The following is a 21,460-nucleotide window of genomic DNA, read 5'->3' on the forward strand; positions in this document are numbered from 1 at the left end:
GTGAAAATCTCCTAGTCGCCACACTCCAGCAGCAGTTCAGGTACACGGAGGTAGAATTCAGAATATCCAAATCACCTAACAAACATGCCTTTCGGGACTTGTGGGAGGAAACCGGAGCACCCGGAGGAAACCCACACAGACACGGGGAGAACGTGCAGACACAGGGGAGAACATGCAGACATCGCACAGGCAGTAACAGTGTGCTACCCCAGAGTGCGGTGGATGCTGGGACAGTGTGTAAATTTACGGGGGAGTTAGACAGAGTTTTAATTGAATGACACTGTGGCACAGTGGTTAGCACTGCTGCCTCACAGCTCCAGGGTCCCAGGTTCAATTCCAGCCTCAGGTGACTCTCTGTGTGGAGTTTGCACTTTCTCCTCGTGTCTGTGTGGGTTTCCTCGGGGTGCTCTGGTTTCCTCCCACAGTCCAAAGATGTGCAGATTAGATGGACTGACCGTGCTAAATTGCCCCTTAAGTGTCCAAATGATTAGGTGTGGTTACTGGGTTACGGGGATAGAGTGGAGGCATGGGTTTAAGTAGGGTGCCCTTTCCAAGGGCCGGTGCAGACTCAATGGACCAAATGGCCTCCTTCTGCACTGTAAATTCTATGATCTATGAATGGGTTGAAGGGTTCTGGAGAAGGGGCAGGATGGTGAAGTTACGGCCAGGTTGAGATCAGACATGATTGAATGCTGGGGCAGACGCGATGGGCCAAATGGCCTAATTCTGCTCCTATATCTTGTGAACTTATAAATGACAGGACGGTTGGGGTCACGTTTGTGGTCTAAGCTGGTGTTCCGCAGAGCCGTCACCCAATCTGCGTTTAGTCTAGAGGAGAATGCAGTGGGAACAGCAAATACAGTAGATCAAACCGAAACCTTGGACAGTGAGAAGTGAGGAGGCAAAGGGGCAGGTGTTGGACCTTCTGTAATTGCAAGGGACGGTGCCATGGGAAGGGACTGAAGAGTTGAGGGCGATGGAGGAGAAGACCAGGGTTCACGGAGCGAGTCGTCCCTGTGGAATGTTGACCTGGGTGAGGGGGGGGGGGGGGGGGAGAGAGAGAGGTGAGAGGAAGATGTGTTTCATGGTGGCATCTTGCTTGTGTTGGCGTAAATGACAGGGGATGGCCCTTTGAATGTGGGGGTTGGTGGGGTGAAATGTAAGGACAAAAGGAACGCTATCAAGATTCTGGGAGGTGGGGAGTGGCTAAGGGGTGAGGGCGGAGGTGCCGGAGGGCGGAGGTGTTGGAGATTTATGGACGATAAGGGAATAGTGTAGAGGGACTTTAGAAGGGTTTCACAGGACGGTGCAACATCGTGGGCCGAAGGGCCTGTACTGCGCTGTAATGTTCTATGTTCTATGGTTGGACAGGGTTGAGTGCCCTGTTAACTACAGTGGAGGGGAACCTCGATTGAGGAAAAAGGCAGACATGTCCAAAGCACTGTTTTGCAAGGTGGCATAATCAGAACAGATGTAGCGGTGGCAGAGAAACTGGGAGAATGGGATATTTCCTTACAGGGAGCGGGGTGTGAGGAGCCGTAGTCGAGAGAGCTCTGGAAATTGGTGGATTTGCAATGAATATTGATGGTCAGTCTATTGCTAGAAATAGTAGCAGAGAGATCAAGGAAGGGAAGAATTGGAGATGGACCATGTGAAGGTGAGAGCACAGTGGAACTTGGAAGCAAAATCCATACATTTTTCCAGGCCTATTCAAGATCATGACATGGTAACAGAAAAAATGTGGCTAGAGCAGGCCTGAGTAAGATTGGTATAAGGAGTGTTCCAGTCTGGAATAAAAAGACAGGCATAATTGAGGCCCATGCAGGTACCCAGGGACATACCTTTTCATTGCAGGATGTGAAACAAATTAAAGGAGAAATTGTTGAGTGAGATAACAAGTTCAGCTAGACAGAGGAGAGTAGTAGTTGATGGGGATTTTTTGGGCCTCTGCGCAAGGAAAAAATGGACAGCCCTCACGCCATCCTGGTGACAGCCACAGTGAAGAAGGAGAACCCTTCCATATCTTGTTCTCATTACTGTCGGAAGAGTGGTAGGGGTGGTAATCCCTGGCTACCATCCCTGGTGTTAATTTCTTCAGCAGAATTGGTAGTTGTGTGTGGAGTGTTCTGCCCATCAGGTGTTGGGATGGGGCGAGGCCATATTGCAACATGGTGAACCTGTGGGTTAACACTGCTGTTTAGAAGTCTTTGTTCATTTTTAGGAGGGCTTTTATAGTGCAGGCCTATCCTTCGGCTTCCTCATTTGACTGTGGACCTGTTGGGGAGCTGCTAAGATGGTGGAAGCCGGATGTGATGGCAAATTGGGCGATGTACTCATTTGAAAATTGTGGGCTGTAATTGGCCTCTATCTCATCTGGGATTCCGTGCCAGACACTAATATTACAAAAAAAATCTAATAAGAGACGTGATCCATTTGACAATGTTCTTCACACATGCTAACACCTCAACTGAGATTGTTTTTTCCCTGTATCCTTCTTCACGGCAAAATGTAATTCTAATAACAGCTGTATGTCTGATTGTATTAGTACTGAAGTAATAGCCACCATTCTCACGTTTTGTTATTTACAAATTGGAAATTTCAAATAAAGGTCTTCACTTTTAACAACACATTTTAATTGATCATTAATTTTGAAATGTTGAGATTGAGTAATGCAGACAGTTAGTAGACCATAACTTCAAAATTGGGATCCCTAGTTTGGTTTCTGTCAGTGAAGTGTAGCCTTATCTCTCTGACAGGTGCAGTGTCTCAAAACCAGCAAGTTCGGGATTGAGTCTGCAGATTTTGGATTTGCCAGACTTCATGTCAGGTGGTTTGGGTCAGGCAGTTCTGGCTGGGTCAAGGGTTGCTCTGACCACTTGGAGTGTAGGAAAAGATGGGCATGCAAAATCAATAGCTAGTCAGCGTGCAACTGTGCTAATGCAGCACTTATGAAGACATATTTTATTCATCTAATAAATGTTAAAATTCATGCATGGCAGCTTAAAAATGTCTGGTTTGCGGAAAGGCGGATTTGAGGCACTATACTTGTATCATCTTTTAAAGATGCCGATATGAAATTAGCTTGATGGGAAGACTTTGCAAAATTAAACTGCTCACAATTTGTAAACAAAGTTGCCAGACTCAGACAAGCAAACAGCGGGTTGGAAAAGAAAAAAAATGGTAAAGGTAACATCTCAGTCAGACCTGCATTGTGATTTTAAAAAATATTATTTTTATTTAAAATTCACAATGCAATGGTGTAAACTTGGCATAAATATTGCAACAGAGTTTGCAAATGTCAATAAGCTTCATCTGCATTGCGCCGGTAAGACCCATACTGGAAGGGATAGGCTGGAAGGAAGATACATTGTAATAGGTTTGTCTGGTGAAAAACATCTAATCAGAGCCCACATATCAGACACTTCTATGCACGTGCAGTTGTGTATACTCTACATTGACTATGGGTGGTGGGAAAATGTCCAGGAGTCGCGAGATTCGTATTCGCGTAATAAGGGAATAAAGAACATTGTAGGAAAAGGCAAGGTACAGATGTATACCATAGCTAAACTGAACTAGTAAAAGTAATGGGTACAACAACACGAAAAGAATGCTAATTACTAGAGCTATGCTGAGTTAGGTGGTCTAAGTTGGACACTTTGCGGGGGTTTTAAAATTAATCTTAATGTCCAAAGGAGTGAGGGTCTTGGGAAATGGGAGTGATGAAGGAAAATAAATCCCAGATTCCTACCAGACCTCACGACGTCTCTTCCTTTAAGTTGCATCTTATAGCCCAGCTCTTTGACTAAACTCTGCCAGGTGCTCTAATCTCCTGTGTGGCACAGTGTCAAATTTAGGCTAATAATGCTCCTGTAAAGTGTCTTGCATTGTTAAACAACATTAAAGACACTTTGTAAATGCAAGTTATAGTAATAGGAGACAAAAAGTATAGGCCATACTGGTTTCGGTTACGAGTTAGAAAGCAGAATTAGTTAACCATCTAATAGCAGCACGGTTTCACAAGTAGATGGGTAGCATGGTAGCACAAGTGGATAGCACTGTGGCTTCAAAGTGCCAGGGTCCCAGGTTCGATTCCCTGCTGGGTCACTGTCTGTGTGGAGTCTGCACATTCTCCCTGTGCCTGCCTGGGCTTCCTCCGGGTGCTCCGGTTTCCTCCCACAGTCCAAAGATGTGCAGGTTAGGTGGACTGGCCATGATAAATTGCCCTGAGTGACCAAAAAGGTTCGAAGGGGTTATTGGGTTATGGGGATAGGGTGGAAGTGAGGGCTTATTGTCACAAGTAGGCTTCAAATGAAGTTACTGTGAAAAGCCCCTAGTCGCCACATTCCGGCGCCTGTTCGGGGAGGCTGATACGGGAATTGAACCGTGCTGCTGGCCTGCCTTGGTCGGCTCTCTAAGCCAGCGATTTAGCCCTAAATCAGCCCCTATATTTGATAATAAGGAACTGACAGACCTGCTAAGTGAATATTATGTGTCCAATTTCACAGCAGAGAAAGACGACAAAATACTAACAGTGGAAGGGAACAAAACACCATGTAAAGGAAAGGAATTGTTTGCAATAAATATTTGTTTGTCTAGTGCTCCTTCAAAGCTGTGCAAAGCAGGCTACATTGAATCCTTGGGGCAGATAGCACCGCTGGTTGCTATTAGAACGGGTTTCTCCATTAATATCAATAAGAAACCCATGCAGGCTGTGCAGATTGCAGCCTGAGGTTCTGCCTGACCCAGTGCATTCTACATAGTTTATGTTAATAAGACACTACATGAATAAATTTTTAGCCCATTGGATTTAAGTTAGAAAAAACGGTAATGCGGAAAGTAATAGGGGTTAGGCTAGTCAAATTTCCAGATCGTGATGATTTCTGTCTTGGGGTATTTCAATGTAGGCGAGGAACCAACTGACTTTGTGGGCAGCACGACAGCACAGTGGGTAGCACTGTTGCTTCACAGCTCCAGGGTCCCAGGTTTGATTCCTGGCTTGGGTCACTGTCTGTGTGGTGGCTGCACGTTCTCCCTGTGTCTGCGTGGGTTTTCTCCGGGTGCTCCGGTTTCCTCCCACAAGTCCCGAAAGATATGCTATTAGGTGAATTGGATATTCTGAATTCTCCCTCTGTGTACCTGAACAGGCGCCGGAATGTGGCAACTAGAGGCTTTTCACAGTAACTTCATTGCAGTGTTAATGTAAACCTACTTGTGACAATAAAGATTATCATTATTAATCTCCCCAAACTTTTCAGATTTGGGAGTTGCACCTTTGGATTTGAATATTGCCTACAGGCGGTGCAGTGGTTAGCACTGCTGCCTCACAGCACCAGGGACCCGGTTTCGATTCTGACTTTTGGTGACTGTGAAGTTTTCACTTTCTCCTTGTCTGTGTGGATTTTTTCCGGGGTGCTCCAGTTTCCTCCCACAGTCCAAAGATGTGCAGGTTAGGTGGATTGGCCATGCTAAATTGCCCCTTAGTGTCCAAAGGTTAGGTGGGCTCATGGGATAACGGGTATAGGGCAGGGGAGTGGGCCTGGGTTGGGGGACTCTTTTGGAGGGTCGGTGCAGGCTCGATGGGCCGAATGGCCACCTTCTGTACAGGAGGAATTCTATGTTCGTCTGTTATTGAAGGGAAGGAAGGAGTGACCAAGCATTTACGGGTTTTTAGGTTCACAAAAGTTGAGGGTAAGTTACTAAAATCTTTCAGAAACAGAGTGACTTACACTTGGACAAGTACGAGCTGATCAAAGTGAATCAATCAGATTTATGAAAGGTCATGACTATTTTGATTGAATTATTTTCCGGTCACTGATCTGATGGATAGAGGTGATTCTATGGATCAGAAGATATTTAGCAAAATAAAATGCATGGAATTGGGAGTAAAAACAAAATACTGCAGATGCTGGATATCTGAAATTAAGACAGAAAATGCTGGAAAAACTCAGTAGGTCTAGCAGCATCTACAACGAGAGCAACAGAGTTAACATTTGAGTCCAATGGACACAAAATTTTAACTCTTGTTTCGCTCTCCCCGTATGCTGCCAGACCTGCTGAGTCTTTCCAGTATTTTCTGCTTTTATTAGCATGGAATTGAAGATAGCCTTGTCACATGGCCTTGGATCGAGACGGACAATGGGAATAAAGGTGATGCATCCTGATGTGAACAGTGGTGTTCTCCATGGGTTTATAGTTATGCCTCTGCTTTTCATCATACATCTAAATTACTTGGATGAAGCATAGAAAACTGTGTATCCATGTTTGCACATTGTACTTTATTAAACTCAAGTGGTAAAAACTCTGGGTGCGATTCTCCGCTCCCCATGCCGGGTGGGAGAATCGCTGGAGGGCCCCCCGACTAGTTTCACGCCCTCCTGGCACCCCCCGCGATTCTCCCACCCCCGGCTCGGAAGAATTGCCGCTCGCTGTTTTTTCACGGCGATCGGCGATTCTCAGACCCGGATGGGCCGAGCGGCCTGCCGTTTGCGACCATTTCACAACGGCGGCAACCATACCTGGTCGCTGCCGTCGTGAAATCGCCGTGAAATGCCCGTTTTGGGGCTTGTAGGGGGCCTGGTGGGGAATGAGCACCACGACTGTGCTCAGGAGGGGACAGGCCCGCGATCGGTTCCCACTATTTCCCCTCCGCCGCCCCACAAGATCAAGCCGCCACGTCTTGCGGGCCGGCTGAGGGGAAAGACAGCCACCGCGCATGCGCGGGTTCGAGCTGTCAGCCGTCGTGACGTCAGCCGCGCATGCGCGGGTTGGAGCCGGCCAGCCTGCACATGCGCGGCTGACGTCACATAGGCGCCGCCATTGCGTCACACTCGGCACGCCGCCCAGCGGCCGAGAGTTATGGAGCGCCGCTCCTAGCCCCGCCGGGAGGGGAGAATAGGGGGCGAGGAGTGGCTTCCGAGGCCGTCGTGAAATTCGGCCGAGTTCACGACGGCCCTCCCGATTTTTCCCGGGAGCGGAGAATTCCGCCCGCTGCTTCTTTGTATTACTCATCTGCTTGTTCTTCTTGCTAAAGATACAATACCTCTGTTTTTACTTTCCATATCTGAATTCAGCATTTTAGGAGTTACCTGAGGTCTGGTCCAACAGTGTCTTCCCAACCCACAAGCCCTCCAGAGAAATGGGAGCCACGTGCCGCAGAGATTTTTAAAAAGAAAAAATGCAAGGAAAATGCAATGATATTCTAACTGTTCTAAGACAATACAAAACAGATTCCAGTATTGATTTCACACCAAAGTTAACTGATGCATGAGTTCCACACATCGGCCTCAATATTTTAACGCAACAAAATGAGTAGTCCTGTGAATCAAAACCAGTGGGTTTAACTCTTCATTACCAATGAAAAATAATCATTTTTAGGAGCTCTGACTTATAATTTACCAGTTGGTAGTTACTCTGTTCAAAATTTTGGAAAAATGGAACACTGCATCTTGTTCCTCATCCTTATTTTCAGGTACCCTGCACCTATTATAAGTGATGTGCAAGTCTAACTTTACAACTACTTTATGAAACAGTAATAATATACCACAATGCATATCATAGACATCTTACCTTATAATCATATGGGGTATAGGACTGAAACAGCTGGGACAGCATCCTTGTTCTCTGCTTTTTCTGAAAGAAAAAAACAATAACCAATATTTAGAAATGGTCCAACCAAAGAATAATATGATATATCTTTATAGACTATTTCTGATGATTCATGCACATGATTGGCGACATCAAATCACTTCTCAAATCCTGCACTAATAGTACAAATACTTGAATTCCTCCAATCGGGTTTCTGTTCCTGCCACAAATGCAGAGTTGTGCAGCAGAACTGTACTACCTCCACAAACTTGAGGTCATCCTCATGAATTCCCATGTCCTGTCTCCCACCAGGTCCCATTCACCCATCACCTCTGTACTCGCTGACGTTTAATGGCTCTTAATTAAGCAATACCTCAATTTTAAAATACTCATCCTCGTTTTCAAATCCCTCCACTACCTCACCCCTCCCCACCTCTGTAATCTCAACCTGTACAACCCTCCGAGACATCTGCGTTTCTCTAATTCTGGCCAATAGAGCATTCTTGATTTTAAGAGCTCCACCACAGGTGGCCATGCCTTCATCTTCCAAGTCTGTGAACTCTGGTACTCTCTTTCCTCCTTTAAATTTACTGCTTTGGCCAAGCATTTGGTCATTCACTTTAATATCTCCTTGACATGACTCAGACTCAGTGTCAAAGTTTGCTTGTTTATTACCTTGGTGGCATATATAAATTCAAGTAGTTGTTGTTGTAGTAGTAGTAGTCTAAGAAATGACTCCAAGAATGCATTACCTGTGGAGGTTTCCAAACAATTGGAAATCACGTTGCTCATGGATGTTCCTGTGTTCAGTACCATTATCTGTTGGTTCCTATAGTACATGGAAGGCAATTGTGCCCCTTGAACAGAAATTACGATCGGATTACCCCCTAACCTTCCAGGTAGATTACAATTAATTGCAACAAGACAAATTATTTTCTGAAATCGTCTGTACATTCAACATGGAATGCACAACCAAATCCAAAACTAGGGCAGAATTTTAACTTTTGCACTCGCTGGCAGAGGGGAAAGCCAGCAGATCGGAAATCTGAAAGTTTGTGAAGCAGATTTTGCGTGACTTTTCCGTGACTTTAGAATACAGCAGCTGCGGCTCCATCCTGTTTCCAGCTTTCCTGACCAATCGCAGTGCATCGGCGTGATCACAATCTGGACCTGAGTATTCAAGACTGCGTTTAACGGGACCCTGAAAAGCGACAGAATTATTCCATTCCACAATTGTCAGGAGGCAGCAAGTATACTGCTGAAGTATCAATGTGGGAAGACTGTCACTCCTCTGAGGTATCCCTAGAGCTCATGCAGGAAAAAGCCAGCTGAAACCAAGCTGGCACAACTACAGTTATGCAGCAGAAAAGTGGTCCCTCGCTCATGGATGCAGTTCCCATTTGAGTTTCAGTGACTTCGCTGGTGCAGGTATGGTGAGTGGTATGCCATATTCAAGTGCCAAATCTCTCACTCAGACATTCCCAGCCTCATCTTGCACAGCAGTACTCGGACCAATACACCTTGCAGATTCATCCATTCCTTTTTCTCAAGGCATCTCTTCACATCCCCATCTGAAGGGTCACCAACAATATGTACTCTCATCTAATTCACATCTTTGCTCTCTCATTGATCCTTCAAGTATCATGCAGAAGTTGGCGTTGGAGGAAGACACGGACATTTCAGAAGAGGCTGAAGGAAGCACCGTAACACAACCGAAGATCCGCTGACAGGAATGACTGGAAAATATTGGTTACATACTTTATTCGATGGCTCCACTGTCCATCATCTCCATTCAATTCAGAAAGGAATTAATTTAAAACAGGACAATACAGCTATTTTGAAAAATGTATGTTTGCAATAAAAGACAGAAATACGAAACAAAACGGCACACACACACTTTTCTTGCTACAGAACAACATGACTACAATGTTTTACCCATGACCGCAAGAGGATTCTTTCTCTGTCCACCTTTCATATTGAAAGTTCATATGTGAATGTAATATTTTATACAATTACACAACATTGCTTCTTTGATATGTTCTTTTATTGTAGACAATTTTGGTTTCCTAATTTAAGGAGCGATATACTTGCATTAGAGACAGTTCAAAAGAAGGTTCACCAGGTTGACTCTGGGATGAAGGGGTCGTCTTATGAGGAAAGGTCGAGTAGGATGGGCCTATATTCATTGGAGTTTGGAATAATGAGAGGTGATCTTATCAAAACATCTTAAATTCTGAGTGCGCTTGACAGGGTGGATGCTGAGAGGGAATCTGGAAATAGGGGGCTTGTTTGAGAATAAGGAGTCTTCCACTCAAGACGTTATCCCCGTGTCTGCATGGCTTTCCTCCCACAAGTCCCGAAAAGCGCGCTTGTTAGGTGAATTGGACATTCTGAATTCTCACTCAGTGTACCGGAGTGAGGCAACTCGGGGATTTTCAGAGCAATTTCATTGCAGCGTTAATGTCAGTCTACTTGTGACACTAATAAAGATTATCATTAATCTTTGGAATTGTTTACCCCAGAGAACAAGGCAGGCCAGGTCATTGAGAATAGTCAAGGCTAAGTTAGGCAGATATTTGATCTGTAGAGGTTACAAATTGGAGTCAAAGCCAAAATCTGGCCAGCCATGATTTTATTGAATGGTGAATCAGGCTTGACGCACCAAATGGCCTATTCCTGCTCCTCTTCCTTATGTCACATAGTCAAAAAACACAAAAGTTTGCATGTCATATACCAATTCTATCTAGTTTGAAAATGTTTAGTTTACAGCTAGTGGGGAATACTGAACATTAGACCATTATTAAGAATTTTCTCATTGGTACAATTTATTCGGGCATAAATAACCATTTGCCCAATTTAAAATATGTATCTGATTAGTGTTATCACAACATTTCTGAACAATAGTTACTTTTAAAATTGGGCCAATTACTATGTGGTTCCATGAACTGCAACTGCACAATTTGCAGAACAGGATACAGGAGGGCTGAATTACACAAGGCATTAGATTCAATGGCTCCCATGCTAAAAAATCAAGGGACAACTCACCGCGGGGAACATCAGCGCCTTGCAGCTTTTTTAGCAAAATGTAGGGAGGGCCCTCTGATAGCCCAGGGGGCCCATTAATGAAGGACCCAACCCCCACCCATCACCAGCTCACAGAGGGTAATTTCCCAGGCTCACCAGGTGCTGGCTTCTCCCACCACCAGTTAAAGCCCAGTAACTGGGGTAAGGTTTGTAATTGGGAGGTAATTGACCACACAAAGGCCCCAATTGGCCTGCAGGTGGGCCCGATGTTACCCCCACTGCTGGTATAATTGCAATGTGGCAGGAGTGGGTGGTTGACGGGACAGAATGCCTCCTGTTTCCGGGATTTAACAAATTCCCCACCTTCAAACTCACTGGTGGCATAGCGTAATGTAGCCACCTGGGTTGGCCACTTTCTCACACAAAATGGAAGAACGCAAAGATTACAGGGTAAAATGGACATTGACAAAGAAACAAGCAGAATCCCCTGTATTCTAGCTGCTACAGAAACCAGACAGAATTGTAACTAACGAGCTGCGCATATTAAGTGAGCGATTCACGGTGATTCCCAGGCACAATGGACACAACAGTTAACTGCAATTGAAACATTCTATGGAAGGTCAGACATTCCGGCGCCAGTGGAGTCTAAGACAAAGGACACCAATAAGGTGTAAGGAACCGCCCGGTGATCGAGGAACGGCCCCGTTATTGGGGAAATTCAAATCAATCGATTGGGAAGAGACCCAATCGATTGCAGGTTTAGAGAGGGTCCGCCCAGAAGGAAGTGAAGCCCCTGGGACCTATAAAAGTCAGGTCCCAGGACTGATTTGTTTTTCTTGATCAGCCGGCCCTCCCAGCGGAACACCTTTGCAGTAGAAGAACCTTGAGAAGGAGAGGCCTGGTCAGCAGCCGCCATCAAATGTCATACAACGCACGCTACGAGAGTAGACACTCCTGACCCCTTTAGTCCACACCAGCTGGAAGCCTGCGGATCCAGGACAAAGCAAGAGGCCATTGTTCCCTGATCCGGCAGTTCCCTTATTCCAGATAAGTATTGGCCTATTAGTGGTAGGAATAGCCTAGCCTTTTAGTTTTATATGCATAAGTAATAGTTAACTGTATTATAATAAACGTGTCTTGTTTGAACTTACTAACTGGTGTATTGAGTTATTGGTCTGAATTTGAACTTGAATCTTGTGGCGATATCGTAACGATACCTGGCGACTCTAGAGCTAAGGACTAAAACAGAGCCAAATTGAGTGTAAAGCACACTCACCCAGAACGAGCAACAGTAAATTAGTTCAGAAATTATGAAGCATATGCCCTGGAGCCATGCAAGTGACATCAGCAATGTTTGAACAATACGAGTGAAAAGAGTGGCCTTTGATCTGGGTGTCTCCAACTTCTTTTCTCTGCTTTCCTGGGGCTTGAAGAAAACATGGTTCCCCTTTACAGGTCTACTGATTACATATGCTAACCAGCGAATTAAATAACACAAAGTAACACATTCTGATCAGTGGGCAGAGGGTGGGAAGTTACCAGGAAACCAGGTTCCGGCTACAAGATCTGTTCACTCCTCCTTAACCAAAGTCAGAATATCATTGCACTTTCAATTTTCTGTTGTTTCAATGCTAATTTATTTCATTTGTTCTAGTCAAAAAACTTTTCTCAAGGCTTTCTCTGCAAAACAAGACATTAAAATGAAAGACTGCATTGGAAGAACCAGTAAAATAAATGACCACTTCAAAGTAAAAAAAACAAATAAGACAAAAATATTCACAAAGGTCACAGTCCTTCACTAACAGCTGCAATCAGTCACAAGCAAAATCTAGTTTACTAAGCCTTGCACAAATCCTGCTAGTTCAGTAATCTTAACTTCAGAAGGTCTGGAATGAAGAAAGGAAGATTGGAGCCATCAATCATGATAACCTCCCGAGCCCACACCTCTATTAGAGATATAGAGTTCATTCCTATTATTAGTTCATAGATTTTGAGAGTTTCTATTTTCAATCAACATTGCAGACTTTTCCATTTCTTTTTGTTTCAGCGAGTGTGTGAATCCTCTTTTTTTTTTCTCCATTCTTCAGTTGGATGCCCTCTTGGAATGTCCCATCTCTGTCGAGGAGGGTGGAAACATTTCACCCCTATCCTTTCCAGACTGAAACCAACTGAAGTTGTGCATGCTCTCCTTCTGTGATTGAACAGTTTGAATTTATGCAGCACCTTTACTCGATATCTTCACAGGAACTCCATCAAACACAATTTGGTACTTTGCTTCAGGAGATAAGAAGGCTGGTGAGCAAAAGCTTGGTCAGAGTGTTAGGCTTAAAGGAACATCTTAAATTGGAGAGGTAAAGGGGCGGAGAGGTTGAGGGGGAACAACATCTGCAGGCATTATCCCCAATGGTGAAAGGATTAAAATTGGGATCCACAAAAGGCTGGAATTCGAGGCGTAGAGATCTCGGAGGGCAGTAATGAAATGAAATGAAAATCGCTTATTGTCACAAGTAGGCTTCAAATGAAGTTACTGTGAAAATCCCCATGTACACATATTGCACCTGTTTCAGCTGAACAAAATAAATGACAGCCACTTGCTGATTCATTTCCAGGGCAATACCTTTTCAAATCAGGGTCAAGCTGCCAATTTAAATTTCTGAACCACGAGTGTGCTGCTTTACAGCAATCCAGAATGCACCACACAATAAAGGTAAAGTCACCATAGTCCCAGATGACAATAAGCTGCTTTCCTTTTGAGGGAAAGAGCTGACTGGTGGTGATTTAACCCGAGGATCACCACCTCAGGCGAGGGGCAAGAAAGAGAAGACGCTATTTTGTGAATAACCTCAGCCCGTAAAGGAATTGAACACGTGCTGCTGGCCTCGCTCTGCGTCACAAACCAGCTGTCGAGCCAACTGAGATAAACCAGCCCTCGTGGGGGCCACACAGTACACCAAATACGTCATAGAGCCTTGGTTATAGAAGATTAAGGATGATCACATTGAGTTTAAGATGCTTCAAATATTTGATAGGGTAGAGAGAGGTTAACTATTGGATGTGGACTCGACTTCCGGGCGGCGAGCGAGGAGGTCGCAGGGAGAGGGGCTCCCGCAAGCGCCAGGAAGGAACCCCCCCGACAGGCCGGACGGCGGAGGAGGAGCGGGCGGCAACGGCGGAGGAGGAGCGGGCGGCAACGGCGGAGGAGCGGGCGACAACGGAGGAGCGGCGGGCGGCAGCGGCGGGCGGCAGCGGAGGAGAAGCGGAGGAGGAGCGGGCGGCAGCTGAGGAGGAGCGGGCGGCGGCGGAAGGCGGAGGCGAGGAGCGACGGCGACAGGGAGGCCCAGCAGCGGCAGGTCCAACCCCTCTCTCCCCCCCCCCCCCCCCCCCCCCACGCGGGCCGGGAACGGTGCGGTAGCGGCGGGCCCTCTTCCCCCCCCCAAACCAGCAGCGGGACACCACCTTCCCCCCCCCAATCAGCAGCGGGGACACCAACTCCCCCCCCCCCAACCAGCAGCGAGGACACCAACCCCCCCCCCCCCCCAACCAGCAGCGAGGACACCAACCCCCCCCCCCCCCCCCAACCAGCAGCGAGGACACCAACCCCCCCCCCCCCCCCCAACCAGCAGCGGGGACACAAACCCCCCCCCCCCAACCCCCCAACCAGCAGCCCCACTCGCCCCTCCCCCTCCCCCCAACTGCAGTGACCACCACGTGGCAAGGACAAAGGGGGACTCTCTCTCTCTCTCCTGGGCGAGTGGGGAGAGAAAACAAAAGAAAAAAGAGACTTATATTTCTGTTCTTTTTTTTAAAATAAAAACCCAAAAGAAAACTGGTAAAGAGAAAAGGGGTGAAATAAAGGGGTAAAGGAAAGAAGGGGGGAAATAAATTTTTCATTTAAAAAAAAAATATATACATATATTTTATATATATATAAATAAAATTAAAATAGGGTGCGGAAAAGGGGGAAAAGAAGAACAAGGAGAGAAGAAACGATGAAGGGGAAGGGGGAGAAAAAAATGCCAGAAGGGACCCAAGAGAAAGGGGGCACCGGAGGTGGACGGGGCAAAGGGCAAACCAGCTTGGGCGAACGAGTCAACACGCGAAGCAGCGGGAAGAATGTATCGCCGCATCCAAAAGGGCTGGACGGGCGGGCAACCTCTCCCCTGGGGTTAGAGGGGGGCGTGAATTGGAAGGAAGCCATTGCAGAGGTGGTGAGGGAGCAGCTGCAGGCAATCAAGGCAGAGTTAAAAGCAGACACAGAGGCCGCAGCACAGGCAGCAATGACCAGGGCCATGTCAGGGGTGCAGCAGGCTCTGACCAGAATGGAGGAGAAAGTGGATGCCCAAGGGAAGATACTGGAAGCCCACGGGGCAACCATTAAAGAGCTGGAGAAGGCAGCGACTGACGTGAGCGACCGGGTCATGTCCCTGGAGAGGGAAATGGCGAAACTGAGTGCAACACAGGGGAGCCTGAAGGGCAGGGTAGACGACCAGGAGATCAACTCGAGAAGGCAAAACATTAAGATAGTGGGCCTGCCAGAGGGGATAGAGGGTAGAAATCCCACAACATTCGTGGCTGCGATGCTGGGCTCCTTGGTGGGGCGGGAAACTTTTCCCACCCCACCGGAAATGGACAGAGCTCATCGGTCACTGCGCCCGAAGCCCAAGGAAGGGGAAAAACCGAGAGCAGTTATAGCCAGACTGCACCGGTACCGGGATAGGGAGACAATCCTGCGCTGGGCCAAGGAGAATAGAGCCTGCAATTGGGACGGGCACGCCATCAGAATCTACGAGGATTTTGGAGCGGACATAGCTAAGAGACGGGCGGAGTTCAACAGAGCGAAAGCAGCTCTCTATAAGAACAAAGTACGTTTTGGTATGCTGTACCCAGCAAAACTCTGGGTCACATACCAACACAAGGAATATTTCTTTACAGCCCCTGCCGAGGCGAATAGATTCGTTGAGGAGCACGGGCTGGAAAAACGCCATGGGAAGTAGGGACGAGGGGCCCATGGCAAGGAGATACGTCATGCCGACGGGGGGGTGGGGAGGGGCGAGGCAAAGCCAGCCCCCTCCCCCCTGGCAGGAGCACCCAGGAAAAACAACCCAATGCCCAAGGGCCCGCTCCAGGTGGGAGGCCAGGCCCCGGCACGAGGGAACGGGAGTACTGGAGAGGGGAGAGGGGAAGGGGGACAGCAACCTCCGAGAGGGGAGCCACCGTGCTAGCAGGAAAGCTAGCGAAGGGGGCGCGCAACAGAGCAGGGCCGCAGCGCACCCCCAACAGGGGGGAAGGCGCCAGGCAGGGGAGGGGGGGGATCACCCATCAAAGGTGGGAGAGCAAATGGGGACAGGAATGGGGGAGAGAGGGGCAATGGAGGGGTACACAGGGGTATCCCCGAAAGGGATAGAGCGGGGGGGGGGGGCACTCGGGGGGCGAGAGACCAGGGAGGGGAAATGCAGGGACGAAGGGACAAAAGAGGCCAGAAAGGGAATAGGGCCACAAAGTGCCACAGACAAGGGCTCGAAACAGGGAACTGCTGCAAACACCCACCCAGTACGGTCTGTGGGTGAAGGGGCCCCCCGGAGTGCAGGGGGCTACCCGCGTGGCGGACACACAGTGGACGGCCATGGCGGGTGTCCCCGGGACAAGGGGGAACCCCGGAGCGCAGGGACCCGACCGCATGGGGAGAGCAGTGATAGTGGACATCCTGGACGGCCCCCTAACAAAGGGAAACCCCAGAGGGCAGGGGCGCGTCCACCGGACAAATATGGTTAACCCCACAGGAGCAAGGGGGCAGAAGCCCCCCACCAGAATAGTCACCTGGAACGTAAGGGGACTTAATGGCCCAGTGAAGAGATCTAGAGTCCTCACCCACCTTAGAAACATGAGGGCCGACATAGTCTTCCTCCAAGAGACGCACTTGAGGGAGCAGGACCAACTGCGGGTAAGAAAGGGCTGGGTGGGACAAACCTATCATTCCTGTTATGGGGCAAGGGCCAGGGGGGTGGCGATCCTGATTGGCAAGAGGACAATGTTTAGGGCGACAAAGACGGTTACGGACCCAGGGGGACGGTATGTCATGGTCAGCGGGGCCCTGGATGGGGCGCCGGTAGTCCTAGTTAACGTGTATGCGCCCAACTGGGACGACACGAGCTTCATCCAAAAGACCATGGCAGAAATCCCGGACATAGCGACGCACCGACTAATCATGGGGGGGGACTTCAACTGTGTACAGGACCCAACGACGGACAGATCAAACCCCAGAACGGGGAAAACCTCAAACATGGCAAGGGAACTCAGTCACTATATGGAGCAGATGGGAGCAGTAGACCCCTGGAGATTCGCCCACCCGGGGGAGAAAGAATTCTCTTTCTTCTCCCCAGTACACAACGTGTACACCAGAATTGACTTCTTTGTGGTGGGGAAAACGGTGCTTCCAGAGATAGACAAGGTGGAATACTCCGCAATTGTGATATCAGACCACGCCCCACACTACATGGATGTGCGGCTAGAGACGGGAAGGGCCCAGCGCCCCAAATGGAGGTTGGACGGCGCCTTACTAGCTGACAAGGCCTTCAGCGAAAGGATAGCGCGGGCCATAGCGGAGTACACTGAGATCAACCAAAACGGGGAGGTCTCACCCTCCACGTTCTGGGAAGCGCTTAAGGCCGTACTAAGAGGGGAAATCATAGCCTACAAAGCGCAAAGAGATAGGGAGGAAAGGGTGGCTAGGCAGAAGCTGGTCGACTCCATACTGGAGGTAGACCATAAATACTCCGAGGCCCCGACCGTAGAACTCCTGGCGGAGAGGAAAGAATTACAAAGGAACTTTGACCTGCTCTCCACCAGGAAAGCAGTACACCAACTCCGCCAGGCACGCGGGGCCCTATACGAACACGGAGACAAAGCCAGCCGCCTGTTGGCCCACCAGCTGAGAAAGCAGGCAGCCAGCAGAGAAATTGCGCAAATCAGAGATACCAGAGGCACGTTGGAAACAGAACCAGAGAGGATTAACAAAACCTTCAAGGCCTTCTACCAAGAGCTGTACACCTCAGAGCCCCCAACGGGGAAGGCTGGGATGAACCGGTTTCTTGACGGACTGGACATACCAGTTGTGGGAGAGGGCAGAAAACGGGATCTGGAAGCACCACTAGCACTGGGAGAGATCATGGACAGCATTAGCTCCATGCAGGCGGGGAAGGCGCCGGGACCGGACGGATTCCCGGCGGACTTCTACAAAAAATTTGCGACAGCGCTGGCCCCGCACCTGCGGGAGATGTTCACAGACTCGCTAGCTAGGGGCACATTGCCACCCACGTTAGCACAGGCCTCAATCTCGCTGATACCTAAGAAAGACAAAGACCCAACGGAATGTGGGTCATACAGGCCCATATCTCTGCTGAATGCAGACGCCAAAATACTGGCCAAAATCCTAGCCAAGAGGCTAGAAGACTGTGTACCTGAGGTGGTCACAGAGGACCAGACGGGCTTTGTCAAAGGTAGACAGCTTACCGCGAACATCAGGCGCCTGCTGAACGTGATAATGACCCCCTCCGGGGAGAGAACACAAGAGGTGATCGTCTCCCTGGACGCAGAAAAGGCCTTCGACAGAGTCGAGTGGAAATACCTCATAGAGGTACTGGAGCGGTTCGGGCTTGGAACAGGGTTCACCGCTTGGGTAAAGCTCCTGTACAACGCACCCATGGCGAGTGTACAGACCAACAATACCAACTCCCAATACTTCCAGCTGCACAGGGGCACCAGACAAGGATGCCCACTGTCCCCGCTGCTGTTCGCACTAGCAATTGAACCGCTAGCAATCGCGCTCAGGGCAGCAAAAAATTGGAGGGGGATCCGAAGGGGAGGTAGAGAGCACAGAGTCTCACTCTATGCGGATGATCTGCTCCTCTATATCTCGGACCCACAAAGCAGCATGGACGGAATCATCGCGCTCCTGAAAGAGTTTGGAGCCTTCTCGGGCTACAAACTCAACATGAGCAAAAGTGAGATCTTCCCAGTACACCCGCAAGGGGGGGGGGGGGGGCAGCACTAAAGGGGCTGCCGTTCAATCAAGCCCGACATAAATTCCGCTACCTGGGGATCCAAATAGCCCATGACTGGAAAGGGATCCACAAATGGAACCTCACCAGCCTGACGGAGGAAGTTAAAAAGGACCTGCAAAGATGGAACACACTCCCGCTCTCCCTCGCGGGGAGAGTTCAGACGATCAAAATGAACGTACTGCCCAGGTTCCTCTTCCTGTTTAGATCCATTCCGATCTACATCCCCAAGGCCTTTTTCAAAGCGCTGGACAAACTCATCATGGCGTTCGTATGGGGGGGTAAAAATGCTAGGATCCCAAAGAAGGTCTTACAAAAAACAAAAACCAGGGGAGGGCTAGCCCTCCCGAATCTACAATTCTACCACTGGGCAGCAACAGCCGAGCGAGTAAGGGGATGGATCCAGGAGCCAGAGGCTGAGTGGGTGCGTGCGGAGGAGGCCTCCTGCATGGGAACCTCCCTCCGGGCCCTCGCCACGGCAGCACTCCCATCCCCACCCAAAAAACACTCCAGCAGCCCAGTGGTGACAGCCACCCTCCAATCCTGGAACCAACTGCGGCAGCAACTTGGCCTGACCAAAATGTCGAACAGGGCTCCCATCTGCAACAACCATAGGTTCACACCAGCACTGACTGACGCCACCTTCAAAAGGTGGAGGCAGGACGGGGGGACACTGACAGTCAGGGACCTATACACGGACGACAGGATCGCAACACTGGACGAACTGACAGAGAAGTTTCAGCTAGCTGGGGGGAACGAGCTACGGTACCTGCAGCTCAAAAACTTCCTACGAAAGGAGACAAGGACGTACCCACAACCGCCACGACAGACACTACTGGAAGACCTACTGGACGCAAGTATCCTAGAGAAAGGGAACTGTAGTGACATGTATGACCGACTGGTAGATAGGGACGACACCGTACTGGACGCAACAAGAAGGAAATGGGAGGACGACCTGGGGATGGAGATAGGGTGGGGACTCTGGAGCGAAGCACTGCATAGGGTCAACTCCACCTCCACGTGCGCAAGGCTCAGCCTGACGCAACTAAAAGTGGTACATAGAGCCCACTTAACAAGAACCCGTATGAGTAGGTTCTTCCCGGAGGTGGAAGACAGATGTGAACGGTGCCAAAGAGGCCCGGCCAACCACGCCCACATGTTCTGGTCTTGCCCCAGACTCGTGGAGTACTGGACAGCCTTCTTCGAGGTTATGTCCAAAGTGGTGGGAGTGAGGGTGGAGCCATGCCCGATAGTGGCGGTCTTCGGGGTTTCAGAACAGCCAGATCTATTCCTGGGGAGGAGGGCGGACGCCCTTGCCTTTGCCTCCCTGATCGCCCGCCGTAGAATCCTGTTTGGCTGGCGGTCAGCAGCACCGCCCAGAGCTGCGGATTGGCTGTCCGACCTCTCGGAATCTCTCCAAATGGAGAAAATCAAATTTGCCATCCGAGGGTCGGACGACGGCTTCCACAGAACGTGGGAGCCATTCATGCAACTGTTCCGGGACCTATTTGTGGCCAATGTACAAGAGGAAGAATAGTCGGGGGAAGGTAGCGGGAGGGGCTACAGGTTCGGTACGGGGGTTCGATGGCTAGCTAAGGCCCAAAACCAAACTAAATAAACATGTTGGGGGGGGGGGGGGGGGGCGGGCGCAGTTACTACTACGAAGATGCTTACCTGTAAATATGTATGTTAATTTTTGCGTGTTTGTTTGTTGTTTTTTTTCTCCTAACAATTTGTAATTTGTTCAATATAAAATATGAAAACTGAATAAAAACATTTATAAAAAAAAAACTATTGGATGTGGCCAAAAAAAACTAAAATTGGAGCTGGGCCATTCAGGGGCAATGTCAGGAAATACTTCTTCATGCAAAGGACAGTGAAAATCTGAAGCTCTCTCTTCCAAAAACCTATGGCAGCTAGGACTATTGCTAATTTCAAAACTGAGATTGATAGAATTTTCTCAGACAAAGGATTTAATTAAGGGTTTTGGAACCAAGATAAGTAATGGAGTTGGGGCAGCATGGTGGCACAGTGGTTAGCACTGCTGCCTCACGGCACCGAGGTCCCAGGTTCGAACCCAGCTCTGGGTCACTGTCCGTGTGGAGTTTGCACATTCTACCTGTGTTTGCGTGGGTTTCGCCCCCACAACCCAAAAGATATGCAGGCAAGATGGATTTGGCCACGCTAAATTGCCCCTTAATTGGGTACTCTACATTTATTTAAAAAAAGTAAATGGAGTAAAAATACAGATCAGCTATGAGTCAATTGGTTGGCTAGGCAATTTCCAGGGGCTGAATTTCATATCTCTGAAATTTTAGCTCACCAGATTAAGCACGATACAAACTCTGCAAATATAAAAATGTGACTTTTATAGACAGGACTGCAATTCACTTAGTCATTTATGATTTTATATTTATATTATTTGTGCAATATATTGTGTTCAAGTTTTTTTCACAATGAAGTTACTAGCTTAGCCAGATGTCTTAAATATTCAGTGAATGTGATTTTTTTTGTTTAATGATAGGTATCGGAGGAATCTGTTAATTGACAGCTAATCTGCTTTTTAATTGTGGGAAACCAGACAATAAAGCAACAATTCAGAATTGAGACTGCTTCTTTTAAAATGTCACGAAGGATTCAGAAATTCACTGTTAATGGGCTAAATGTAGATGTTCAAAAAGGAGAGAATGTGCTAATTTTTCTGTCACTTCAGTTGCAGGACTCCAGCAACAGCTGGACCTTTTTGGAAGCCTACATTAATGGCATTTAGCAGATCCTGCCATTTTACTTTGATA

At 48.4% G+C, this 21,460-nt stretch overlaps 1 protein-coding gene across 4 annotated transcripts in view; it reads right to left on the reverse strand.

The window, feature by feature from the left end:
* cdkal1 (CDK5 regulatory subunit associated protein 1-like 1) overlaps positions 1-21,460 on the reverse strand; it is a 781,965-nt gene that overhangs the window by 176,147 nt on the left and 584,358 nt on the right. For all 4 annotated transcript variants that reach the window (XR_005460641.1, XM_038796964.1, XM_038796963.1 and 1 more), the window contains one exon: positions 7,567-7,629. Coding sequence is in view for 3 of the 4 variants with exons in the window: in XM_038796964.1 (XP_038652892.1) it covers positions 7,567-7,629 (63 nt within the window). In the remaining variant the exon portion in view is untranslated. The remainder of the gene's footprint in view (positions 1-7,566; positions 7,630-21,460) is intronic.

The sequence above is a fragment of the Scyliorhinus canicula genome, chromosome 5, assembly GCF_902713615.1.
Source record: "Scyliorhinus canicula chromosome 5, sScyCan1.1, whole genome shotgun sequence".
In the NCBI taxonomy this organism is placed as follows: domain Eukaryota; kingdom Metazoa; phylum Chordata; class Chondrichthyes; order Carcharhiniformes; family Scyliorhinidae; genus Scyliorhinus; species Scyliorhinus canicula.